General features: G+C 23.6%; 1 protein-coding gene across 2 annotated transcripts; it reads right to left on the bottom strand.

Annotated features, from left to right (window-relative positions):
- Nucleotides 1–289: 289 nt before the first annotated feature.
- Nucleotides 290–23,549, bottom strand: LOC114121813 (uncharacterized). Of its 2 annotated transcripts, none has more exons than XM_027984286.2 (6): nt 23,282–23,549; nt 23,072–23,220; nt 19,253–19,485; nt 18,124–18,337; nt 5,767–5,925; nt 290–1,487 (listed from the first exon to the last, which is right to left on the bottom strand). In XM_027984286.2, exons 2-6 carry the CDS (start codon nt 23,156–23,158, stop codon nt 1,350–1,352), a joined length of 831 nt encoding a protein of 276 aa, XP_027840087.1. In that variant the 5' UTR covers nt 23,159–23,220; nt 23,282–23,549; the 3' UTR covers nt 290–1,349. The 2 variants fall into 2 exon arrangements, with proteins under 2 accessions (XP_027840087.1, XP_027840088.1); XM_027984287.2 differs by having other exon boundaries at nt 23,320–23,549.

The raw sequence follows: 23,549 nt of genomic DNA, 5'->3' as shown, positions 1-23,549 counted from the left end.
AACTATAAATAAACGGTCAAGTTGTATCGTAATATTTGTTGCTTAGCTGTTGAAAATAAATAGAATTGTTTATACGGTAAAGTACTTAAACACATTTGAAAGTTATAAGTTCGCAAAGAAATGACATAAAATGTTTTCATCTGTTATGAAATATTAATATCGTAGGTATTATAATATTAATACGATATGTTTATAGCAAAGCAAAAAATAAATACAAAAACGTGAAAATACATTATTAACTTTTATTATTTTTTACAATAATAAATAAAAATAAAATTATTGACACATTTTGAAACTTATCGTATTTTACGACATAATAATTTGTAAAAGTAAATATTAAGTACCTATTTAAATTAATAATATATTACATAATTTGGTTTTTAAATAAGATTATACATAATGAGTTTTACAAACAAACAAAAAAAAAAAAATAATGTATTTAATTTAGTAATCATCATTATATCTGCCAACTTTTTGAAATAATTATGGCAACGTGAGAATTGTATAATAGTCATATCATTTTTCCAACATACTAATTGATATAATCAAATGATAATGTTTATGAAAATAGATTCAAACTCACAACAAAGAGTGCTTGTGAGTGATTTTCAATTTCTATCACTATAATTTTACAAAATTAACTAAATAGTTTTAAAATATATGAAAGCAAAAAAACCTTAGTATTCGGCGATTAAGATTTGAAAAAAATATAATTTATAAATTTGTAAGAAATAGTCTATTCTTATAATTTATTTTTATTTTAATGTATAAGTAAATAATTGGAAATTTATGACTATGATTTTATTTTCAATCAAAATTATTTGAAGAAGATTCTTAGAAAAATAATAGAAAAAATAAATTAAAGAAAACACATTAATTAATAGTCCCGAAAAAATCACATTGTTTTAGTATAAATATAACACACTTAAGTTTATACAATTGTATTTTGATTTATCATGTAGCTACACATATTTTTAAATGTATTTTGTGAATATATCTATACAAATTATGTATAATAAGCGTAAAGTAATGTTTACAAAACAGTAAAACATTTGAAAAAAAACTTGAATCAAGTGAGAAGTCGCCCACTGAAGATGCTTTAGAAACACATATAAAATAATGTTCTCGAACGTTTTAAAACCAAAAAAAAAAAAAAAATCACAAATATATTATGTATTATACAGTTCTTTGATCAACAAAATATTATATTATAATATTATTTTGTTTATTATTTTATCATATAAATTTTATTAAAAGATACAAGGTTTACTTAGTTAAGGTAATCAAAATTTCAATAATTACTTACTATGATAAAAATGTTAATAATTTTATTATTATTAACATAATATCTAATTAAATGGTTTGCGCATGTCTGAACAATGAGTTGTGTACCAAAATCGACATTCTTGTACCGATGGATCATATCTAGTTCCTTTTGGACAAACAAATGTTTCTTTGAATCCATTGTAATGACATAAGTGAAAAGCCTGAAAAATATTAAATTTAACTATATAAGTAAAATTAATGGATTGTAACAAACCAACATCTACAGTGGGTACACAATAAAAATAAACTAGTTAAAGTGGATAGGCACTTCTCTAAGTGTCGAGTGGGTGGATGTGTTAAATTTGAATTAAATGTTATATTATATAATATATTTATACTCTGTTTAAGTTAAGATACATTGTCGGTAGCTACCAGTTTTCGTCAGGCAACAATAGTTTGTCATCCCTACTGAGTCACTATTTATGTGACTGCCTCGTATTTTAGCCATTCCCCTGCGCATTAATCAGCCGCCGAATATTATGTTTCTTTGTTTGAACAGAGTATAATTTAATACGAAAAATGATTCTAAGCGGTGACGGTCTATCAGCGTGTTCCGTTTATATCACTAAGTATATTTCATGTTTTGTTTTTTTTAATATTGCTATTAGATAAAGTAATTTACATTTTATTTTACTATTAGTTATACAGTAAATTGAATTATTTTTACTAAAAAACTTACATTTTAAAATATCATTGTGTATAAAAATAATAATATACGTAAAAGATATATTATGTGTCCATGATTAATGTTTTAAATTATAACAAAATAATGGATATCGTTATTCATAAGTCATAACTGAACTTCAAACGTCCATAAAAAAAATTTACTGATATATATACATATATATATTTAACTTTTTTGGTTTCTGTGCGATGTATGAAATACATATGAAGAACTTTAATTTTCAAGCTTTAGCTATAAAAATTGCACATTTCAATACATTTTTAACTTGAAAAAAATTTGCTAATTTTCAAGATTTTGATAAATTTTGCTAGCATATTAACTTTAAAAAATTCATACAAAAATAAAGTGAGTCTATATTTTTTACATATCAATTAGTAAAATGTATATATGGAGTATTGTATTAAATTTTCAAGTATCTTTAATAATTAATAAATAAATATCTCTAAAAAAGTAAAATTTTATACTTTTTCTATTAAGCATTAAGGTATGTTTTTTATTTATAATCAAATAAACTATGTAATTATTATGCCGCATTATATACGACGATAGTCATTACTCGTAAAGAAATTTAAAAGGTATTGAAAATCAAAGTTCCATGAATTTAATAACATAAAATGAAGGTTCTTCTTCTTTTTAAATATGATAATATTGTCTATATGAGGAACCAATTACTAATTTTTAATTTTGAGTTTTAGTCTGTGGTCAAACGCAAACATGTAAATACTTTACAGCTGGAATAATTGAAAAATGCAAAAACAGTATTTACATAAAAAAAAGTAAAATAAATTGGTTGAGTTGAAATCAGAATGACGTAAGACAAAAATTAAATTTTTATCTTATATACAAAAAAAGAATATGCTTTAAAATCCGAGCTCTAATAATACGAGTATGTATGTGATTACTGACTATGTACATTAAACTTATTATATTATGTATCAAAATTGTTTTACTTAAAAGTTAATATATATTTATCATTTTTCCTTATGTAATTTTGGATACATAGCAAAAGTTTGAAAAATATTGTATTAATTCATCATAGTTTTAAAATAAGATGTACTTAAATAGACTTATCATTTATTGACAAATTTTAATATGATATTCAATCATATAAATACTGAATGTAATATTATTATCACACAATAAAAATGGCACAAGTTGAACTAATATTGTTGGTAAATGCATATTTTATGTATTTTTTAGTTAAAACGTTCAAATCACAAATAATATTAATTTAAAAATAAATTGAGTATACATTTTACAAAAATGCATTTTTTATGAGAGATAATTTGTATAAATGGAAATTAAAATAATTATAATCTAAAAAAAAAAATTAAAAGTTAAGCTCATGTTTTTCCGTATCAAGTGAAATAAGAAAATTACTAAAGTTTTGATTGAAACTAGATCTGAACAAACGCCTTTTCAAATATTTCATATCAGGATATTCACTATTCTAGTCGATGATTATTTAAAGATTTTCTCGTCTTCCACCATATATGATAAATTTATAGGCAAAATGTAATGACATTCCAAAAGGTGAGATTTAATTCTTATAGTACCATCCCGAATACGGAATCAACGCAACAGAAATCGTGCTAGTCTGTTGATAAAGGAGAATATTATATACGGGTTACTCGTGGAGACCTCTGGGGGAAATGAGTCGTTATAGACACGTCTAGAGGGAACGATTTCTCCACCGACCTGCAAACATTCACCTGTGAACTGTCGATTTCTCGCGTACGTACAAGAAAATAATGTTTCTGCGAAGGTCGTTATTGTTTAGTTGATGGTTAGGTGAACGCATTCGTGCTTACTATAAAATGGCTAGAATAAAGACGAATATTGGTAAGATGTGCTATTTTAAAATTCACTGTATTTAATGTTAAAGAAAAAAATGAACGTAGTCACAATAACACAAAGGTGCAATACAAAAACACATACAATGATTAAAAGTCTTGTTATGTACCTAACTATTATACCTATACACAAATCGTGTCACAGCCACATATTGTCGTTCGTATATAAATTATAATAATGAAAAATAGAAATTTATTGAATTTGTTCTTATATTTCTGCACTGAAAGCACTAACACAACTATCGTATTCCCTGTCAAATATAATAATAATATTTTACATGGAGTAAGAAGTCTACTGTGTGCTGCATCACGATGTAGGATGTAATTAGGATGTAATTAAACTAGCTATTTCATATTCTTCAAACTTTAAAATTTCACTGTTGTTTTTTTTAACAGAATCATGAGTAATTGAAGACTGCTTAAAATTGTTACAACAGGATGTCCGAAAAAAATGAATTAAAGTAGTCTATAATATGCGCTATTATCAACTGCAGTATATTAGCAGTGGATCAGAGATTAGAAAACAATTATAATACAATATTACGGATTTTTGGATTTTTGTACATCAATCATTGATTATCATGATAATCAATTTCCTACTATTTAATATTATTTTTTTTAATAAAAGTAAGTAATTACGTAAATATTAAATACAATTTATTTTTATTTGAAAAATTTTGATTTTAATTAAATCTGAATCAATAATAAATATTTGTATTAAAATGACAGCTGATAAGTGATTGGTACTCGACTAAAGAGAATGGTTCGACTGATGACTGTCTACTTAATATAATTCAGATAACTTAGATAACCTTCAATGTTTACTATTTTTCAAATTCATAAATCAATAAAATTACAATCTTATGTAAAAATTAAATTATAGCTTTAGTGTATAAAATTAATAAAAATTGTATCGCTCACTAGCCAGCTTAAATAACAACTATCCTTTAAGAAAATATTAGAATACTACATTTTGAACTTCAGCATTAAAATAAGCGCAAATAAAATAAAAATAAATATTTTAGCTATCTTTTAGCAAGCACTTAACTTGACAGTTTATAAAAATGTGTTACGTGAATAATTCTAAATTTGATGATGCGCGATTTAGAGGCATAAATAAATGGCTATTTTTATATTATCGTGTTATCAATATTCAATTTATTAATATTTCCTATAATATGAATATTGTACCTGATTGCAGCATCCATGTTTAAAGAATTCTTAGAAACATTTTTTTTTAATAAAACAAGGTGAACTACTAAATAATAATAACAATTATAGTAATAATAAGAATAATAATTATAACAAGAAGAAATTATAATTATACGTAAAACGATTCAAAAACATTTTTTTAACTTAAGTTTATACTATAAGTAATAATTAAATAGGCTATATTTTATTTCAACATTTCTCTGAGACATCAAAAAGTAATCTGTAATATAAAAATTGATAAAAAAAAAATAAAAAAATTTACGTAAAACTGCACACAGATGAATCACTTATTATTATTTAATTTGTGACGGGCAACGCCGTTTGGGATCAGCTACTAGCTAGTAGGTTCCGTATTCAAATTATAATAATAAAAATATATAATATTATAATATAATCTTAAATTCCCATTCCATTTCCACAAAGAATTATTTTTAATGTTCAATAATGATTTATTATTGAATTTAAATCTAAAAAATTCATTATTTATTTATTTATTGATAATATTGTACTTGAAACTTGAAACTTACTATTACAACAGAAAGAATTTTATGGTTTTGTTTATTACCTCATAATTTTTAAAATAAAAATATTAAATTAAATGTTATTTTGAATTGTGTTACGAAAAACTATAATAATCTAATAGCCAATAAGTATTTTCAAAAACATATGAAAATAAGAAAAATATTTTACCTGACACTGTGTTTCTGGATCTGGATATATTCTCCCCGGTCTACCACACTCAACACTCGCCATCGGTATAATGTTATCATTTTGTTGAAAATCCATTATTTTATTAGCATTATTTGATAAGCTAATAAATGGCCTGCGGGTATCAAGTAATTTCAAACCCTAGAATAAAATAAAATAAATATATTTGCAAGGGATGTACGTAATTGATAATAATCATTAATTTAAGATACTAACATAATAATAGTATCACATATTCAACACACATATGGTTGAGTCATGTCTCAATTTACAATTTGATTATATTTAAAGGCAGCATCTTACATTAAATACAAATAAAACCCATACAACAAGTAAAACGGCATTCAGTCGCTTGTTCCATAGAATACCTATCTATTTTTATCCAACTTGTATAAATTATAATAATTCTTTTTATTGATTAAAAATGTAATATTAATATAGGTACTATTCTCTTGTTTTATTATTTATTTTTAAATAAAAACAATACAGATCGACTTCAATCAAGGCAGATTGTTTAAACATCGATATAAATTATTAATTATACAAAAGGTAAGAGATATTTATTTAAGTTATTTTATTTTATATAAGTTACAGTGGTGTTCCCAGGGGGACAGGTTTGTGGTTATATCCTTCATTAACTTTTATTTTGCTGACTTTCAAAAAACAACTTATTACATATTAGAGCTGTTATAGAGTCATTACTTAAGAACAATATTCAATATACACATATTATGTACACATTTATTTTTGTTTTTGGATCACCATAATTCATTTAAATATATTATTACTTATAGTTTTTTGTTTTTCCCGTAAAATTGTAATTTCATCTAAACAGGATTTGAAATAGCATAATTTGCAAACAATTTTCCACTGGGACAGAGCACGCGGGTGACGGCTAGTAGATAATAAAAGGAAAATCCTTATTGGGTACCCACATTGAAATTGTAAAATGTTAATCAATGTTGTTACTTGTTAGTATACCTATTGGCTATTTAACAGTTATACTTTAAGAAATGGTACGGTTTGAGACATGAGATAGATGATTTAGACAGGTAAAGTTTTTATTTTTAATTCTGAGAATAAATATAAAAAAAAAGTAAGGGAAAACAGGAATTTTTATGTAAATTTGGATTTCAACAAAATCTATTTTTTTTTTTTTTTTTGATATAACTCGAAAAACAATAACCATAGATACTTAGTATTTATATAATGATCTTCTATAAATAATATTTTTTTCAAAATACTTTGATTCTTCTTAAATTTATTATCTATAGACATTTTCTATTTTTATTTTTATTTCTTTAAATGTCAATGAAAATGTTTTTGATCAGTCAAAAAGTTTGAAAATTGAATACAAGTCTTCACATAAGCTTTTCTCATAGATACGTAAAAACATTAAAACTCATAGGCACAATTGATTTTTATAAGGATTTGAAATTCAAATTTCGACTAAATTCGCCAAAAATAAAATAATATGTAAATTGTTTTGCAATTGAAAATATATAAAACATGTAATTTTATAGCAAAGTGTTGTAAATTTAAAACAAAGTTTCTCAAAGGTAATCATCATACTGAAATGAAAATAACTAGGTATTATATATATAGACATTTCAAGTTAAAATATAAACGAAATTAAACTACAAAAATAATAATATTTATTATTTGGTTAAAGTTCAAAAACATTATTCTTGGGGGCATAAAACTTTTATGTGCCTATAATATTATATTGTTTTGTACAAATAATGCTATTTTTAAATGCAATGTTTTTGGCTAAATTTAATTCAATCTATTGTATTACTAATTGTAAAATAAACTACTTTACCTTATAGCATATCAAAAAAAGAAAACATCAAATAAACTTAGTAATATAAACTGATAGATCGTCTTCCCTTAGAATCGTTTTTTTATATATAATAGTATATTATTGTATTCAAATTTAACACATCCATCACAGTGGCCCACTCAACTTAACGTTAAGTAGAGTAGACCCATTTGCCGCATTAAAAAAAAAAATTATTTCTCTTATTTTTTTCTTATTAATTTCAGCCCTTGGCCTGTATAATATAACAAATAAACAAAAAAACAGATGTATGATAAACAATAATATAATAGAGAATTTAGAGTTTTTAAAAAAAAACTATTTTATATTTCTCATATCAATTTTCTTGTAAGAAATTATAATAATTTAATAAATGTAATTATTACATAATATTTATTTAGGTATATAATATATGAAGTTAACTTTTTTTCAATTTAATAGTGTTTGGTAAAATTTTTATTTATGATTTGTTTTAGTTTGATTAGAAATTCGATCTCTAATCAAAAGTCCACATCTTCAGTATATGGCATATGTCTATAGTTATAGGGCGTATTGTACGTATGTGGTTTAAGGACTTTCGATGTTTGTCAAGTTGAAAACTACATGTCAGCCATTACTATATAATTTGGATATCGGCGTAGGTTCTTCCATTTATATATTGATTTATATATTTTATAAGTCTGCATTGATACTGATCGTTGAAAAATACCACCCTGGATCTGTTGACTCCGTCTTACATAGTAAATTCTTGATTTTTTTTAAAAAATTTTAAGCAATTTATACAAAACATACATTTTTTACTTTGACGGTTGTGGTTAGGTGGGGCATGATGTGAGTGTTTTGTACATTATTATTTATTATGATTTAAAAACTCTTTTAATTCGGCGTATTCGAGTTTCCTTCCAAAGTCAAAGACGTCAATAATTGTTATACGAATTGCCTCCAGACGTACTTTAAATGGGTAGAACACGATTCCGTACGTTTTATATCCATGAGTTTAATGCAATGTTGCCAGATTTCCACATGGTATTAGTCTATTTGGCTTAGGCCGGGGCTAGACACGTCATTTTCCACCGCGTTTTGTACGCTGCGTATTCCGGGCCGTTTTCCGCGGCGTTTCCCGTCGAATTGAAAGTTTATATCGGAGTAGCTAATAGTTATATACGACGGACGTAATACGCCGCGTTGTAATCCGCGGCGGAAAACGCCTTGTATAGCCCCGGCCTTAATTAGAGCGTTTTACATACGTTTCGCTTATACTTAACTATAAGTAAGGGTCCAAACACACGATAATATTTTGCCGGCCGGTCGCCCTGTTCCTCCAAGTACAGTATGCCGGAACCAGCGTACTGGGTGAACTTACTGATTCCAGCGAAAAACGGCACTGTCAATTTACCACAATCTAACTCTACATATAAAAATCGGACTGTAAATCCGGTCGTCTGCTTAGTAACATTTATATACTTGACGTACGACAGTGATATATACCTATCAGATAAGTTTTTGTTGTATATCATAAGTATATAAGTATTTATCAAGTATTATATAATTATTATTTTACAATTTTACAATTTTTTTTATATTTTAAACGGATTGTCTATAAATATTAAAAAACGACGTATAAAATATTTGTCAAAATTTTGTAACAAATATCAAAGTATTAAATTAGGTATAATTAGTTTTTTACATTTTAAAAAATTTTAAAATTTTTATATTTTTTTTTATGTTTTAAATAAATTGACAATTTATATTAAATGGCAACATTGCACAGACAATCGATGTAATCGTGTTGTTTTTGGGGTGTTTTTGATAATCTATTGTTTGATCAAAATCGTACGAAATCGTGTTCCTAAAAAGGTAAAACGTACGGAATCGTGCTTTACCGCCTTAAATTTAATCATAACGAAAAGGATCTAGGTAGTACAAGTTGCTTCATAATAGTCAGGTAATAAATAATTAAGTGGTTCCAAACATTTTCAAACATCATATTGTATTAAAATAAGTTTATAATTTAAAAGTCATAATTTATGCCATTTTTTATAATTGATATTTGATACGATTATATATTTTATATATATACGACTTAAAATTGAGATAATACTATACTCTTTTGTGTAATGCTGAGATATAATGCTAACCAGATCTGAACCAAACTATAGTAAATTATATAATGTGATCGAGTAACGTTTAGTTGATTTCTAACAACGTTCACGTTTATTTTGTTTCATTTATTGATTTATTATTTTTTTAGTTGAGTAATTTTTGTATAAATGCCATATACTATATCTAATTTTGATATTTTTAAGAATAATAAAATAAAAATTAATTGGTCTCATACATAAAAAATGTTAACTATTTTATACAAAATATTATATTATATTAAGTATATTTGTTAATTTTATAAATTCATCTATTTATATGGAATTTTTTAGTGAAGTTTATGAACCACTACTTAATTCTATATGGGAGGTAACTAGTATGCGTCGCCTAATTCACTTTTAAGTTGAAATATAAAAAAAAAAAATCCACCAGAAATTAGGTACCGAGTATGTTCTTAGCTGTTTAAGTTTGATAATAGGTCAATTTACTATAATATAAAAGCTTATTACACAAAGTTGAAACTACACTACTGAACACAAATTTGCTGTGTGGTATATTTATGAGACGGTGAATACATCTGGTGAGTCCGTATTCTCTTAACTAATAATTACTAAATTACATTTGCACTAGATTTGTGTGTATTGTCTGCCTTAAAATATCTATCTTTTGAATTCACCCATGAATTAATAGAAAGTATCTTTTTATTTTACTTGTGTAGTTGTGTATTCTCAATAATTTTTTTTTTATATTTTTAAAATACATTTTGAATTATGATAGTTGACTTTTATATAAATTGTGTTATAATATCAATAATAATTATGTTACACATAAAAATATGTGTTACTTATATTATGAAAAATTGAAAACAGATAGCAATAATAATTTCCAATTAATGGTCGGATATTCAATATAAAAATTTAAAATAATAAAATTGAACCAGAAAACTCACTCTACTATTTAATAGTATGAGTAGTTGTTAAAAGTACTTCATAATAATGAATGTGTTACATTTTAATTCAATAATAAATCATTTTATATTATGATGAAAAATGATTCTGAGCGATTTTGTTGGTCTATTTCTAAGGACATATTACTATACATAATATACATATTACATACATACTACATTATTTTTCTTTATTTACAACATATGATTTATTTACATAAAATTGGTATAATTAGTATAAATATTAATAGTAAGATAAATATTATACAAGACTGATAAAATAGACCGGACTGATTAGGTGTTTATAGATAAGTTTGATAACTATAGTCATTAGTGATTTATTTTTATTTTAATTAAATAGTAAGATGAATTAATTTTGTTAAAAATTAATGACATAGTAATATTATAATATTAATACTGTTACTAACTTATAAGTTAGTATAAGTATATAAATTAATTTACAAAAAAATTGCAAATTGTCGTTATTTTAAATTTCAAATAATTATACCAAAATTCATGTGGATACTCAATGTGTTTAATGTGTAACTAGTTATTATATTGGATGCTGTATTACATTTTTAAGGTTCTTGGTATAGCATTAACATTTTATAGTTTATAGTAAAAAATTATTAATGAATTAAAAAATTCAAAATGCCTAAATATTAAAAGAAATCACGTTTTTCCATAATTTTTTTTTGATTCTTCACAGAATATACTAGTGAAATTAATAATATAATATGATGGTTAATAAAATAAATGTATACATGTTCTTGTTTAATTTAAAAAATTATTTTGATTTATTATTCTTATTCTCAATAAAAATATTTTGCCTTCAAAAAATGCAACGATTTGATCAACAGTGAAACGTAAAATTATTATAAAATATGATATATTTTATAAGGCATTGTATTTTTCCAAATACTTTATTATGTTTTAAATTGTGTATAATACAGAACTATGTCAAATTTGATACAGCTGTTCGTAACATCCTGTAATTATGAATAAAAACACTACAAAACGTTTTGTAAAGTAACAAGAAATAAGTACAGAATGTCATAATATTTTGTGATTGCTTATAACGTGATGAAATGGAATTCCATATTATTTTTCTCCTCAACCAAATAAACGTTACACCTGGTGGTCTATTACATGGTTCAATTTTTAACCAGATATTTTTCTTATGAGTATTAACTTGAAAATTTGAACTTTGTTTTTTTATTTTTTAATAGTACTTATATAATATACTTAATACACGTTTTTTTAACTACTTATAGATGGAGTTAGCATCTTACTTTAATTTTATTAGTAAGTATTTTTAGTAAAATATTCAGTAAATTCTATTAGACAAATTTAAATACCTTATATATAAAAAAGTGATTTTAATTTAAAAAAAAAATCTTTTAGGAATTATAATATAATTTAATTATAACATTTTTCAAAATAATGTACAAACATTTTTGCTACCAAGCCAACATAGCAAGGATTTTGCTTTGGGGGTGAGGGGCTGATAATTTATTATATGGGAGGCATAACTATGATCTCTACTAAGTTTGGTATACTTGTAACGTGGTTATATAATATTTCAAACTTTTCAGAAGCTTTCATACAAATTACTATTATAATATATAGTTGAGTCAAACGTAATTAATACGTTAACAGTCCTCAAAATACTAAAATTTAGAATTGTTTTTAAGTTTTATTGGAATTTCAAGATGGCCACTGCCTCCTCAGCTATCCTTGCTAATCAATTGCTTGAGCTACCCTTTTTTTCATGTATACCAAGTCATAATTGATGTTAAGCTAAATGGTTTTTGTAAATATTTTGAATGAAGTTTGAATAAAAAAATAAAAGAGAGAATGTAAGTAACTAATCGACTGTACAGTAAGTTTAAACTGTAGAGTGTATATTGTCATTTAGTGAGTAATGAATATTATGTTAAATTCAAAAAAATGATAAACCAATGAATATGAAAAAAACTGTAAGATGATATAATTAAATATATTTTACTATATTATACTTATATTGCAACTAAATAATAATTTCTTTAATAATTGGTATTACAATAGATTGATTTATTTTTTTTTCGAAACTATTACATGACGTATTATACTAAAAATATTTAGTTATTATTTATTTCAATAGTTATTTATATTGTTTATTAATGTTATTAATTTTTGAGTCAATATCGAATAATAATTTATCCCAGAACTGTGTGAATAGATTCATGGTATAAATAAACAATAGCATACAATTTTATCAATCTAAATTTTTTAAAAATATAATAATTGTGTGCATAAAATTAAAAGTTTCAAATTCTTACAAAAAATGTTTTAAAATTAAAATAAAATAAATTAAATCGTTGTCCTAAGTTACTAATCTTGTCCATTTTTTCCCTCTATTATTATGTTAAACAATGTGCATTATTCTCAATAGTTCTAACTAAATTTACTTTTCTATTAGAAAATATATTGAAATTAAAAATGAAAACATTTTAATTTAATATCAAAAAAACAAAAAATTGGCAATTACCTATGGACTATGAATAGTTCAAATGAGTCAAAATATTTTGAAAATCCCGCCATGTAAAGTTGATAATAATATATTAAATAATATGTAAAAATTTAAATTATTTACAAATATTTGTTTTTGAAGTATGACAAATAAAAAAATAAGTACATTATATTTAAAATTGGTTTTACATAAAAATTTTCATTTTTCTTTATCTTTTGTAATATTTTTTCTGATGATTTTGAGAATATTTAACTTTTAATCTTTAAAAATTAGCAACTAGATCCAATTCGCTACATAAAACTATCTCTAAAGTTGAAATTTGAAGTATTTTTACTTTAAAATATACAAAAAAACAACAACACAGAGTTATAAAATCAATGCATTTTTTGCTCCATTTAAAATTTAAAATTAGTGTAATTATTATTTAACATATAAAACTAAAATTAATACAAATATAAATAGTTTGTAATAATATATTTTGTATTGAAAAATTACATTAGTAGGCATTATAACACACGTAAAATACAAATTAATTAGGTATTGTTTATTGATTTATTTATAAATCAATCCTTATTATAATTAGATTATAATTAATATTTTTACAAGAATAGTGGCTATTAAAGGATAGTTTCGATTATTTTAATTATTTAAATAATAGTTTGAATTGTACACAAACATATAATTACATTTTCCTAATGATTTTTGTTTTATTATTAAAAATGTAATTGCATTGTACCTACATAGAATGAATTTTTAAATAATAAATGTATTGATTTTATATTGGAAAAGTATTAAGTTTTGTTGAAATATATTGTACAAGTACAATTAATCTATTCGAAAATCTGCAATGGTCTAATTCATAATAAGTATGTAATATGCATTGATGATTATGTGGTCATTACAGTTAACAGATTAAGTACAAGTTAGTCAAACGTTCTTGAGACTAGTTGAATAATTTTAAATTTATATTAGCATATTGGAAATATTAATAAATTAAGGAATATAGTTGTAATGTACAAATAAAAACACAAGAGAAATAATGTTTGTACTAAATTAAAATCAAATATAGGTGGTAGGTGCTATAACTATGTATTATAGAGTCCTCTTTTTAAGTTTTTAAGAGTGTCCAAGCGTAAATACGCCAAAAATATATAATACTTTATTTATATATATATGTATATTTAGGTAGTTCCAAATCAATTAGTCATGCAAGTAGAAAATTCAAGATTACCCAGTTTACTGTTATGCTTCAATCCTATTTCTTGTAACAATGTTTTAATTTTTTTTTTTTGAGACTGTTAACTATAGTATTACATTTTTTGTTTTAGAAAATAAGACAGTAATTTCTCCTTTAATGGACAGAGATGGTTTAGTTGATTTAGGAAAACGAGATGTCATTACCATTTATTTATTATAATTGCCATTTTTTAAACCATACAGACTACCATGTAGACAATTTAATATCGAACCTATATATATAACTATATCGTACTACAAATAGTTATATTGTTTGTGTAGCAGTATACTCGTATTTTGTAGTTTTTTTTATAACATTTAATAAACTCAAAATGGTCATTGAATAATATTTGTATACGATTATACGAATATAGGTAAAATAATAAATCGTAGGTTTTAACAATATTCGAGTAATGGACTGTTTGTAATTACATACCGATGTATGTAATTTTATTTATTTACGATTAAGAGTTTAGGTCATGACATTATCTTTTCTTAAACCTCCTTTGGGAATTTACAGGTATTGAGTTTGAGTCAAGTGTTTGATTTAGTGAATGAGGGTGATTTTTTAGTCGTGAACGATAACGTTTATATAATTATATATAATTAAACACATTTCTGAAGCAGTTTTGATGTGTAGCTTTGTTTGAAGTGTATGGTTGAAATATACGAAGAAATTTACCTTAGTTATCATGCTCAAAATGTTCAATTGGAATCTGTGTATTCTTTTTAAATTTGACACACTCCATAGCATTCTGCCAAGAACTACATATTTTGAAATTATTTTTTAATATTTCTTATTATTTTACAGATTCTTACCATATCATTAAATACTTATTGTAATAAGATATTTTAAACTGGGCGAAAATTTAGTTGGTACATGTTTAAATCATGTTATCAACTGCATATCAAAATATAAATTAATTTTTTTTAGTAAGTCCACAACATTTGATAATTAATTGAACACTTTTCAAAACAAATAAATTATTTTAGTTATTTGAATAACTAATTATTTAATAATTTTTAATTATAACGGTTGTATAATATTGTATTATATTATTTTATACTAAACACGAAATAATTTTGTGAATGATTAAATTGATTTGATATTAATTACCTAACCTTGATCATAAAGAAACACCGACGAGTTCTTGGAACCCTAGTGTTATAAATATATATTGGAACAGGATATTATTTCCTCGTTTAATAGACTATCTATTAAATTTTCCGGTGTCGGATTTTTCAGGTGATTGATAAATGATTAATACTGGATAACTGTTGTTGTATTGTCATTGTATTGATTTTCTTATTCATTCCCCACCTTAACATTACAACATTGCAATAAAATGTTTATTTTATATATAAACAAGTGTATATATATATATATTAGCTAATAGCTATTATATTTTTAAATGTTTACAGGAAAAAGATAACTATATCACGACAACGATGTATCGGCACATACAGCGCTTTGGAGAACAAAATATCATCCAGTAGGCTTATAATTCATAAACCGTTATCTATATTCTTTTAGAAAATGACAGGCTATGTATTGCTTTTATTATTGTTTTCTATTACGTAGACGGTTATAAACGACATATCAAAATCTATACATTATGAGTTTGTCATGCGTGTACCCATTGTCAATTGAAGTGAGAATAGTTGTTGAATTTTATAAACTGAAAGTACAACTATTTACAGATATACAGTATTTACTATTTCTTATACTCCACAATTCAATTTGACACTTTTGCTATAAAAATAAATAGTGGTTCATTAATCAAATAATCATAACATTATAATATTTATATGTCTGCAGGTGTTACATATTAACAAGACAGTTAATGTTTAATTATTTATTTGTTTTTGTTCTAAGACTTGACTAGTAGATATACGTTTGTTGATATAAAAATATCTGATTTTAAATATATAAAAATATTTTTTCTAATTAAATATAAATAAAGAACAAAATAAAATATTGAACACTTCAATTCTTTCACAGAGATATGGTCGTATTGTATTCTGGGTAGAGTGAAATCCGGTAAAATAAGTATTTCTTTGCATTTTATTATTATTATTTATGGAATTTATTATTTGATATAATATTTATTTTAAATACCCAATCCTTGTGAATTCAAATACTATTTTAATTATATTATTTTTATTTTTATTATTTTACAATTAAGTACATATTGTATGATATTATTTTAATGGTTACAATATCCTCCGTTGGCCCATGCTGAACTTTTTAGGGGTTTTCCTCAAATAACTCAAGTTCAACCCCTTTTGCATCTTGAAATTTAGTACATTCTATATATAATTTAGAACATTTAAAAATAAAAATAAAATATACAATACTTTTTTTATACAAAAGGGAGAGACATTCCATTTATTTTAAAGAATAATTCTTATATTCATTATTTTGCTATTATAATTATTTATCATTTTATTTAAATATTTTATATTTATTCGATATTAAAGACAATATTACTTTGTGAAACATTTTAACTAATGATTGTGTAATTGGATTACAATACTATTAACAAAGTGTTCATGATATTGATTAATATATTAGATATTCAGATAATCAGATATATTAAACAAGATAAAATATATCTATTCAGTTCATATGTTATGTTGTTATTTAACCTATGGTTAGAATTAAATTTAAATTAAAAATTCCATAGGTTGATAATTATAATATAAATGATTTTATATAGAATATGTTTAAAATTTAATATTATAATATAAAAATATCTGTGTTCAAATAAATTGTTCATTAAATTGTTTTCATTGAAATAAACTGGAAATGGAAGACTCATTAAAACGTAATTGTGTAATATCACAAAATGATGGCTTAATGATGCTAATGGTAATCATGCTAATGGTAATCATGACAAATGTAATGCATCTATCCGTATAATGTGTCGAGCATGCATGAAAAAAAATATAATGATAACGAAAAATATAATATAACGTTTAGTTTTTTCATTAATTTAGATGGGTATATTGTTCATAGAAAATTATATAGCATAAACAATTCACATACAGTTAACAATGCATTTCACGTAAGTCACTATTTTTTTTTATACAAAATAATTATACTTTCTACGAATAATATTATTTTAATTATAAAGCACAAAATAATGAGTTAAATTATATTAACGTGTAATGGTTTTAATGAATTGAGAACTTCAAATAAAAACAAATAAATAGAAAAAATATTTAATTTATTATAAAATAAATGTTTTAAAACATTTTGAGCAAATCTTATAGTTTTGGTAAAGAGTTTAAGAAAAAAAATAATCAAATCATAAGACATTTTTTTCAATATAATATCATTATTTATTTACACTGTGTATTTTTACATCCTTTGAAAAATTAAATTATGATGACGTTGGCGTATATTTTATAAATATTTATAAACTTGTTTGAGTGCGTACAGTGTAAAATAAATTAAAAAGGTAAAACTTTGAAAATAGTTTAAGAGTAGGTATAACTTAAATATTTTAATATTTATTGTAAACTGGTGTAAAATATTAGACAGAGAATCTTAAAACATTAATAATTTCATTAAATATTATGGAATAAGAATATGTTGGTAGACCTAATGATTAGGGAAATAACCATAATACTTTTAGTTATACTGAAAGCTAATAAAAAAAAAAAAAAAAAAACCATAATACTGGATAAGAATAATTGACAATTATTTTACAGATGGTTTACCTTTGGTATAGTGTTGAAGGGAACTCCTAGTTGCCCCCTTAAGTTACTGATTGGCAATCCGTTCTCGAATACTTGCCGAACTGGAAGTTGAAGTGTTTCTGTTATCGGCCTAAACTTTGGTAGTTGGTAATTTTGCATATATGTGGGTATTGAGATCTTATATGTTGTCTCCACTTCGCTATTGGCATCATACTTTCCTTCCGAAGGAATAAACCTAATTTCAAGACATAAAACTTGGCTTGAAACTCTACACCTGATAATGGTTCAGGATTGTCCTGAATTCATAAAAAAATTACTATTTTAGTAGGTGCCTACTATATTTAGTATCTATTTATAAAATTAAAAAAATCTTCTATGTAATACAGATTATACGTATATTAAAAAAATAAAAATAAAAATTATAAACTGTTATATATCGGGGAATGTATTATAATTTAATATCTTATAATATCGAATGCAATTGTTATAAAATAAAGTGTTTAAAATATCATTTGTTATAAAAAATATTATGTTTTATATACATAAAAGGTATATAATTTAATCAAAGATTAATTTGAAAAATAAATAATTATTAATAACTATTTGTATGGAAATTATAATTTAATACGATATTGCTTTCAGAAACTCTTCTTTTGAATACAGGGTCAAAAATCCATTCACGTATAGTGTATAATAGGTCTACACAAACCACATTTCAATTGGGTTTAAAGGATCGAATAATTTTTAAAATACATTTAATCTTTTCTAGAAATGCGAAATGCATCAACAAATTAATTAAGTATTAATATATTTTAATGGGTTGTAATTTTTTATAGAAAATATAAGTTTTAAAAATTGAGAGCAACCTAGGAATGATACTCTATCGAACGATCGATCAGATTCTAATACAGAAACTAATTTTTTAGTTACGTTTTTTAGTTTTTAGTCTTATACGGGATAAAAAAACTATCTAGTGATAAGAAAATTGTGTGTAAAATATTATAAAAATTGAAATTTTGTTGATTTTATACTACTATGAGATACCAAACGTTACTTACATCAATTCCCTAAATGAATATTATATTATATTTTTAAGAATATGTATTTAATGTACTGATATTAATATTGTATTTTATGTATTATTGTTTACCTGTTGTCTGGCGTGTGGATCATTTTGAGTATTGAGTTGGATAATTCTGGATCATTCCGAGGACTTTGGTGGAACGATTCTTTTGGCCGAGCTTCAAACAAAATACCATCGGGTACAGATATCCCTTCTTTGTTCAACATATTTAATGCTAAGCGGTCTGCTTGGAATGCAGACTCAGGTATTTTACCTCCAAAGTATGGCAACAAGTTTTCATGGAATAACTGACGCTTTTGCTGTAGAAAAAATTACTCAAGTTTATAATAAATATGTTGAATATAACTTATGGGCCAAATTATATTTTAAACACAGCTTTCAACTTGGGTATATTTTGTAAGCTATGATAACTTATCAAAAAATAGCTCAGAAAATAGGATCATGCAATTTTTATAGAAACAAAAAATAATCGAGAGGACGTTACATCCATATGTGTTACGACTGTCAAGTTAAATATTCAGCATTATAGTAAAATATTTAAGTTCAGAAGAACATTTTTTTTTTTTTGTTGATTTTAATATCAGAATGAATTGAACTATAATCAAACATAAGCACTAACTGTGAAAAAACTGATTTACAAATATAGAGAAAGTTTTTACTTTTAAAATGTTGACAATAGATCAGTTAACTTTGTAATATTAGACTTAAAATGGTTTTTTTCTGAATCCAAATATTTTGCTTTGACGTACGTTTGTACGATGAGAATAAATATGCAGCTATGTTGACTCTTAAGTTTATTAATGTTTATGTTATATTTTATTATATATAATTTTAGGTACAAAAAATAAAATTATTTATCAATATTATTCTGTTATTATTTTGTAATTATGCAAAACTAACATAACCTAATAATTGTTTTGTTTGACCAAAATGTATATGTGTTATGTTTTAAACCATCCAAACATAAATAAAAATACTTTAGTATACTCAATAAATACAATTTATTGAAGTAGATATATATTGTTAGTTAAACAATGGAAAAATAAGTTACTTCCCTTTTATGGCTGTAAAAGTGATATCACGTTTGTACTGCTACTTATTATTGAAATACAATTTTAATATTTTAAATTTACATTGATTCTTGAAATAATTTAACAATTAGTTTTTAATTATATAGTTATAGAAGTAGGTAATATGTTTACATTTGTCTTGTGGTCTGTTATTGGATAGCTAAGAAAATCGTCACGTACCAAATTTTATTCACATAAATACGATGGTAAATTGGTAAACTTTATTTAATTATGAAGTTTTATCAGACAAATCCTTATTTTGTATTTTTCATAAGTACTTATTTTAAGATTAAAATTATCTTTAGAAGAAAAAGTATAAACCAATAATGAATAATTTGGAAAAAATATAAAAAATATATTAAATGAAATATGTTATTATGAAAAAAAGTATATAATTCTAAATTTTTAACATGATAATTTAAATGAAGTGTATTGTAACTTGTAAATATTACATGAATCGCGTGTCATAAGATATATTATATATTTTTATTAATTTTAAGAAAGGTAAAGGTTTATATATTTTACATATTAGTTATTTATATATTTTATGTGTTAATTTCAAGTAAAGTTTATTAAAATAGAATAGACATAATAATATTAATATAAATCTGTTTAGTTTTCAAACTATTATAATGTATGGAATGATCTATACTCTATAGATACAACATGGATTTTTTTTTGATATATTTCTATAAAATAGGTAGCTAGGTATTTTTCAAGATTTTATGTAGTGGATTGCTGTTATAGGTGTATTAAATTTGAACTAAGTGGTAAATAATTGAATACAAAAAACAATTCTGAGTTGAGATTGTCTATCAGTGTACCTACATCACTTATTATAATATAATATAATGTAATAAACGTAAAAGACATATTAGATCTTCGCTGTAATGTTTTTAAATTATAACAAATTTTGTCAATATTTAAACTACATTTTTTTTTAAAAATAAGTGTCTAAATATTTTAAATATTTTTAGATATCTATAAAACTTATGTGAGACTTTGTATTACATTATCTATCTTTTAACTGATTAAAAAATGTTGTTGAAATTTATAATGCAAAGTAAAACTAAAAACATAGACAATTTTTAATTATCTATAAATAGCTCAAAAACAGTTGAAATTATACTTAAGTGTTTTTATAAACATTTAGCAATAATTTCAAGTAGGTATCTATGGTTTTTCATTTTTGAGTAATAGAAAAATCAAAATTAATTTTACCAAAAACTTGATTTGGGTAAAAATGTTCTTTATTTTTTTAATTTTTTGTTTCAAGTTATTTTAAAAAGTACTGAGATTTTTAATTTCGATACCTATAAAGTATAAACTAGTTTTAATTTTCTATGTAAAATTTTCTTTTTTTTCTATTCTCAAAGTTGAAAATGGAATTATTTTTTTTTACTATTTATCCTGTATGTAGATTGTAGATATTGCAGACACACACACACAAAAAAACATATTATTGTAAAATCAATACATTCATAGTTTCGTTCAGAATCTAAAATAGTTTAAAAATAAATATTGTACACGATAATAATATACACGTTTGTATATACAAATATATAACATTTTAAAACAGAAATATTGCATATCTACTCAATAGAAATTCAATAATTTTATTATTGTATTATGTTATGTTCGTTTTTATTATGTAATTACTACAAATTGTGATTATATATTTTGAAAAAATGTAATAATGAAATTAGTTGTGATGAAAAAATAACGGCGAGGTCAACAACCGTTATCTTGTAAGAACGTAATTTTATTTTAGATTTTTTAATTTATTATCCTTAAATAATTTAATACAATTTCTAAATTAAAGTACAGTTTTCGTATATAAAAATTAACTCTATTTAAAAAATGTTTGGACGCATAAAATAAATGTTATTAGTTATTATTATTAGGTAATAAGTAATAACTTTTTCCATAATATGATACATAATTTAAGAAAAAATATGTGTTTATATAATTATATTATAATAATAAATGATCAAGCCTTATTAAATGCAAATTTTAAAAGAAAATAAATCAACAAATTGAATACCTGTTTTATTGTATTAGGTATATTTTAAATTTGTGTTATGTTTGTTTATTAAAACCAGAAAACAGATTTATCTTGTTCTTGGCAATTAATTTATCAAACAAACTAAATAGGTAATCTGAATAAATTTAAAATGTTGAATATTAAATATATAATGCATCAACAAAGTTTTGACTATATTTTAAATATAACTCCCTTGTCAGATTTATATTATTAAATAATTCATTGTATTGAATATAAATTCCTTATCAACAGTTTGAAAATTGTATATTCAAAACAAATAATCATTTTTATCATCTACAGTCTTTTGAGTTATACTAAAAAAAGAAAACCGATGACAACAATACATGAACGTATTCACTGGGTCATCATTTAATTAATAAATAATACTTCTATCAACATTTGTAATGAAGATTATGAATATTATTCATTGGTAAACCAAATTAAATAATTTTGAGAATAAAAACTTATAAATATTGTGTAATTTAAACGATCTTAAAATGTCTATGCATATTATTTCTAAAATTCATAACACCAAACTTAAAAAAGATTAAAGATTACTTAAAGATTGTTTCTTTAAAAAAAATACAACCCTAAATGTTAATATTATTTTGATGATTTTATACAAAAATCCTAGAGTAGAAGTATTTATGGTATAGATTTTTTAGAAACAACAAATTACCAAGTGGTCAATATTTGAAATTTAATTATACTTTTCGTTTTCTAACTAACGGATAATTTAAAAGCGATAATATTTATATTATATTTCCTTACTTTTTTTGACGTGTATGCGACGTTGGTGAGTAATAACGTAGCCAATGCTACCCGGAACGCCATATGCGATCTGTCTGCAGGTTGCATGATTCGAACAGAACAAATTTTATAAAATGTGCCGAGCTACGTTTGATCCGTATGTTGACGATCTATCAATTATTGAGAATAAAAATCAAAAAAATTACAAATTAATAAAATTCCTAAAACTACATTTGGTTTTTTTTGGTTGCAAAATAACGTCGGTTTACATCGTATCTGGTTTAACGAGACACTATCTTGTACTTCTTCTACGATAAACGGACCGTGTGCTGAGACGTGAACGAGACAATTAATGGTCACCCGAACAGCCACTGGAAATTTATATTACCAACGTTCCAGAACGAACGTAGAGTGAATGACGCAGCGGTGGTGTGACATTATAGTGAACGGAAGGGGATCGCGTATCTCATAGAGAAGAATAGTAAGTGATGATATTGTG

The sequence above is a fragment of the Aphis gossypii genome, chromosome 2, assembly GCF_020184175.1.
Source record: "Aphis gossypii isolate Hap1 chromosome 2, ASM2018417v2, whole genome shotgun sequence".
NCBI classification, from domain to species: domain Eukaryota; kingdom Metazoa; phylum Arthropoda; class Insecta; order Hemiptera; family Aphididae; genus Aphis; species Aphis gossypii.
Note: the sequence above shows the minus strand (reverse complement) of the source record. Positions and strands in the feature narration are given on the sequence as shown.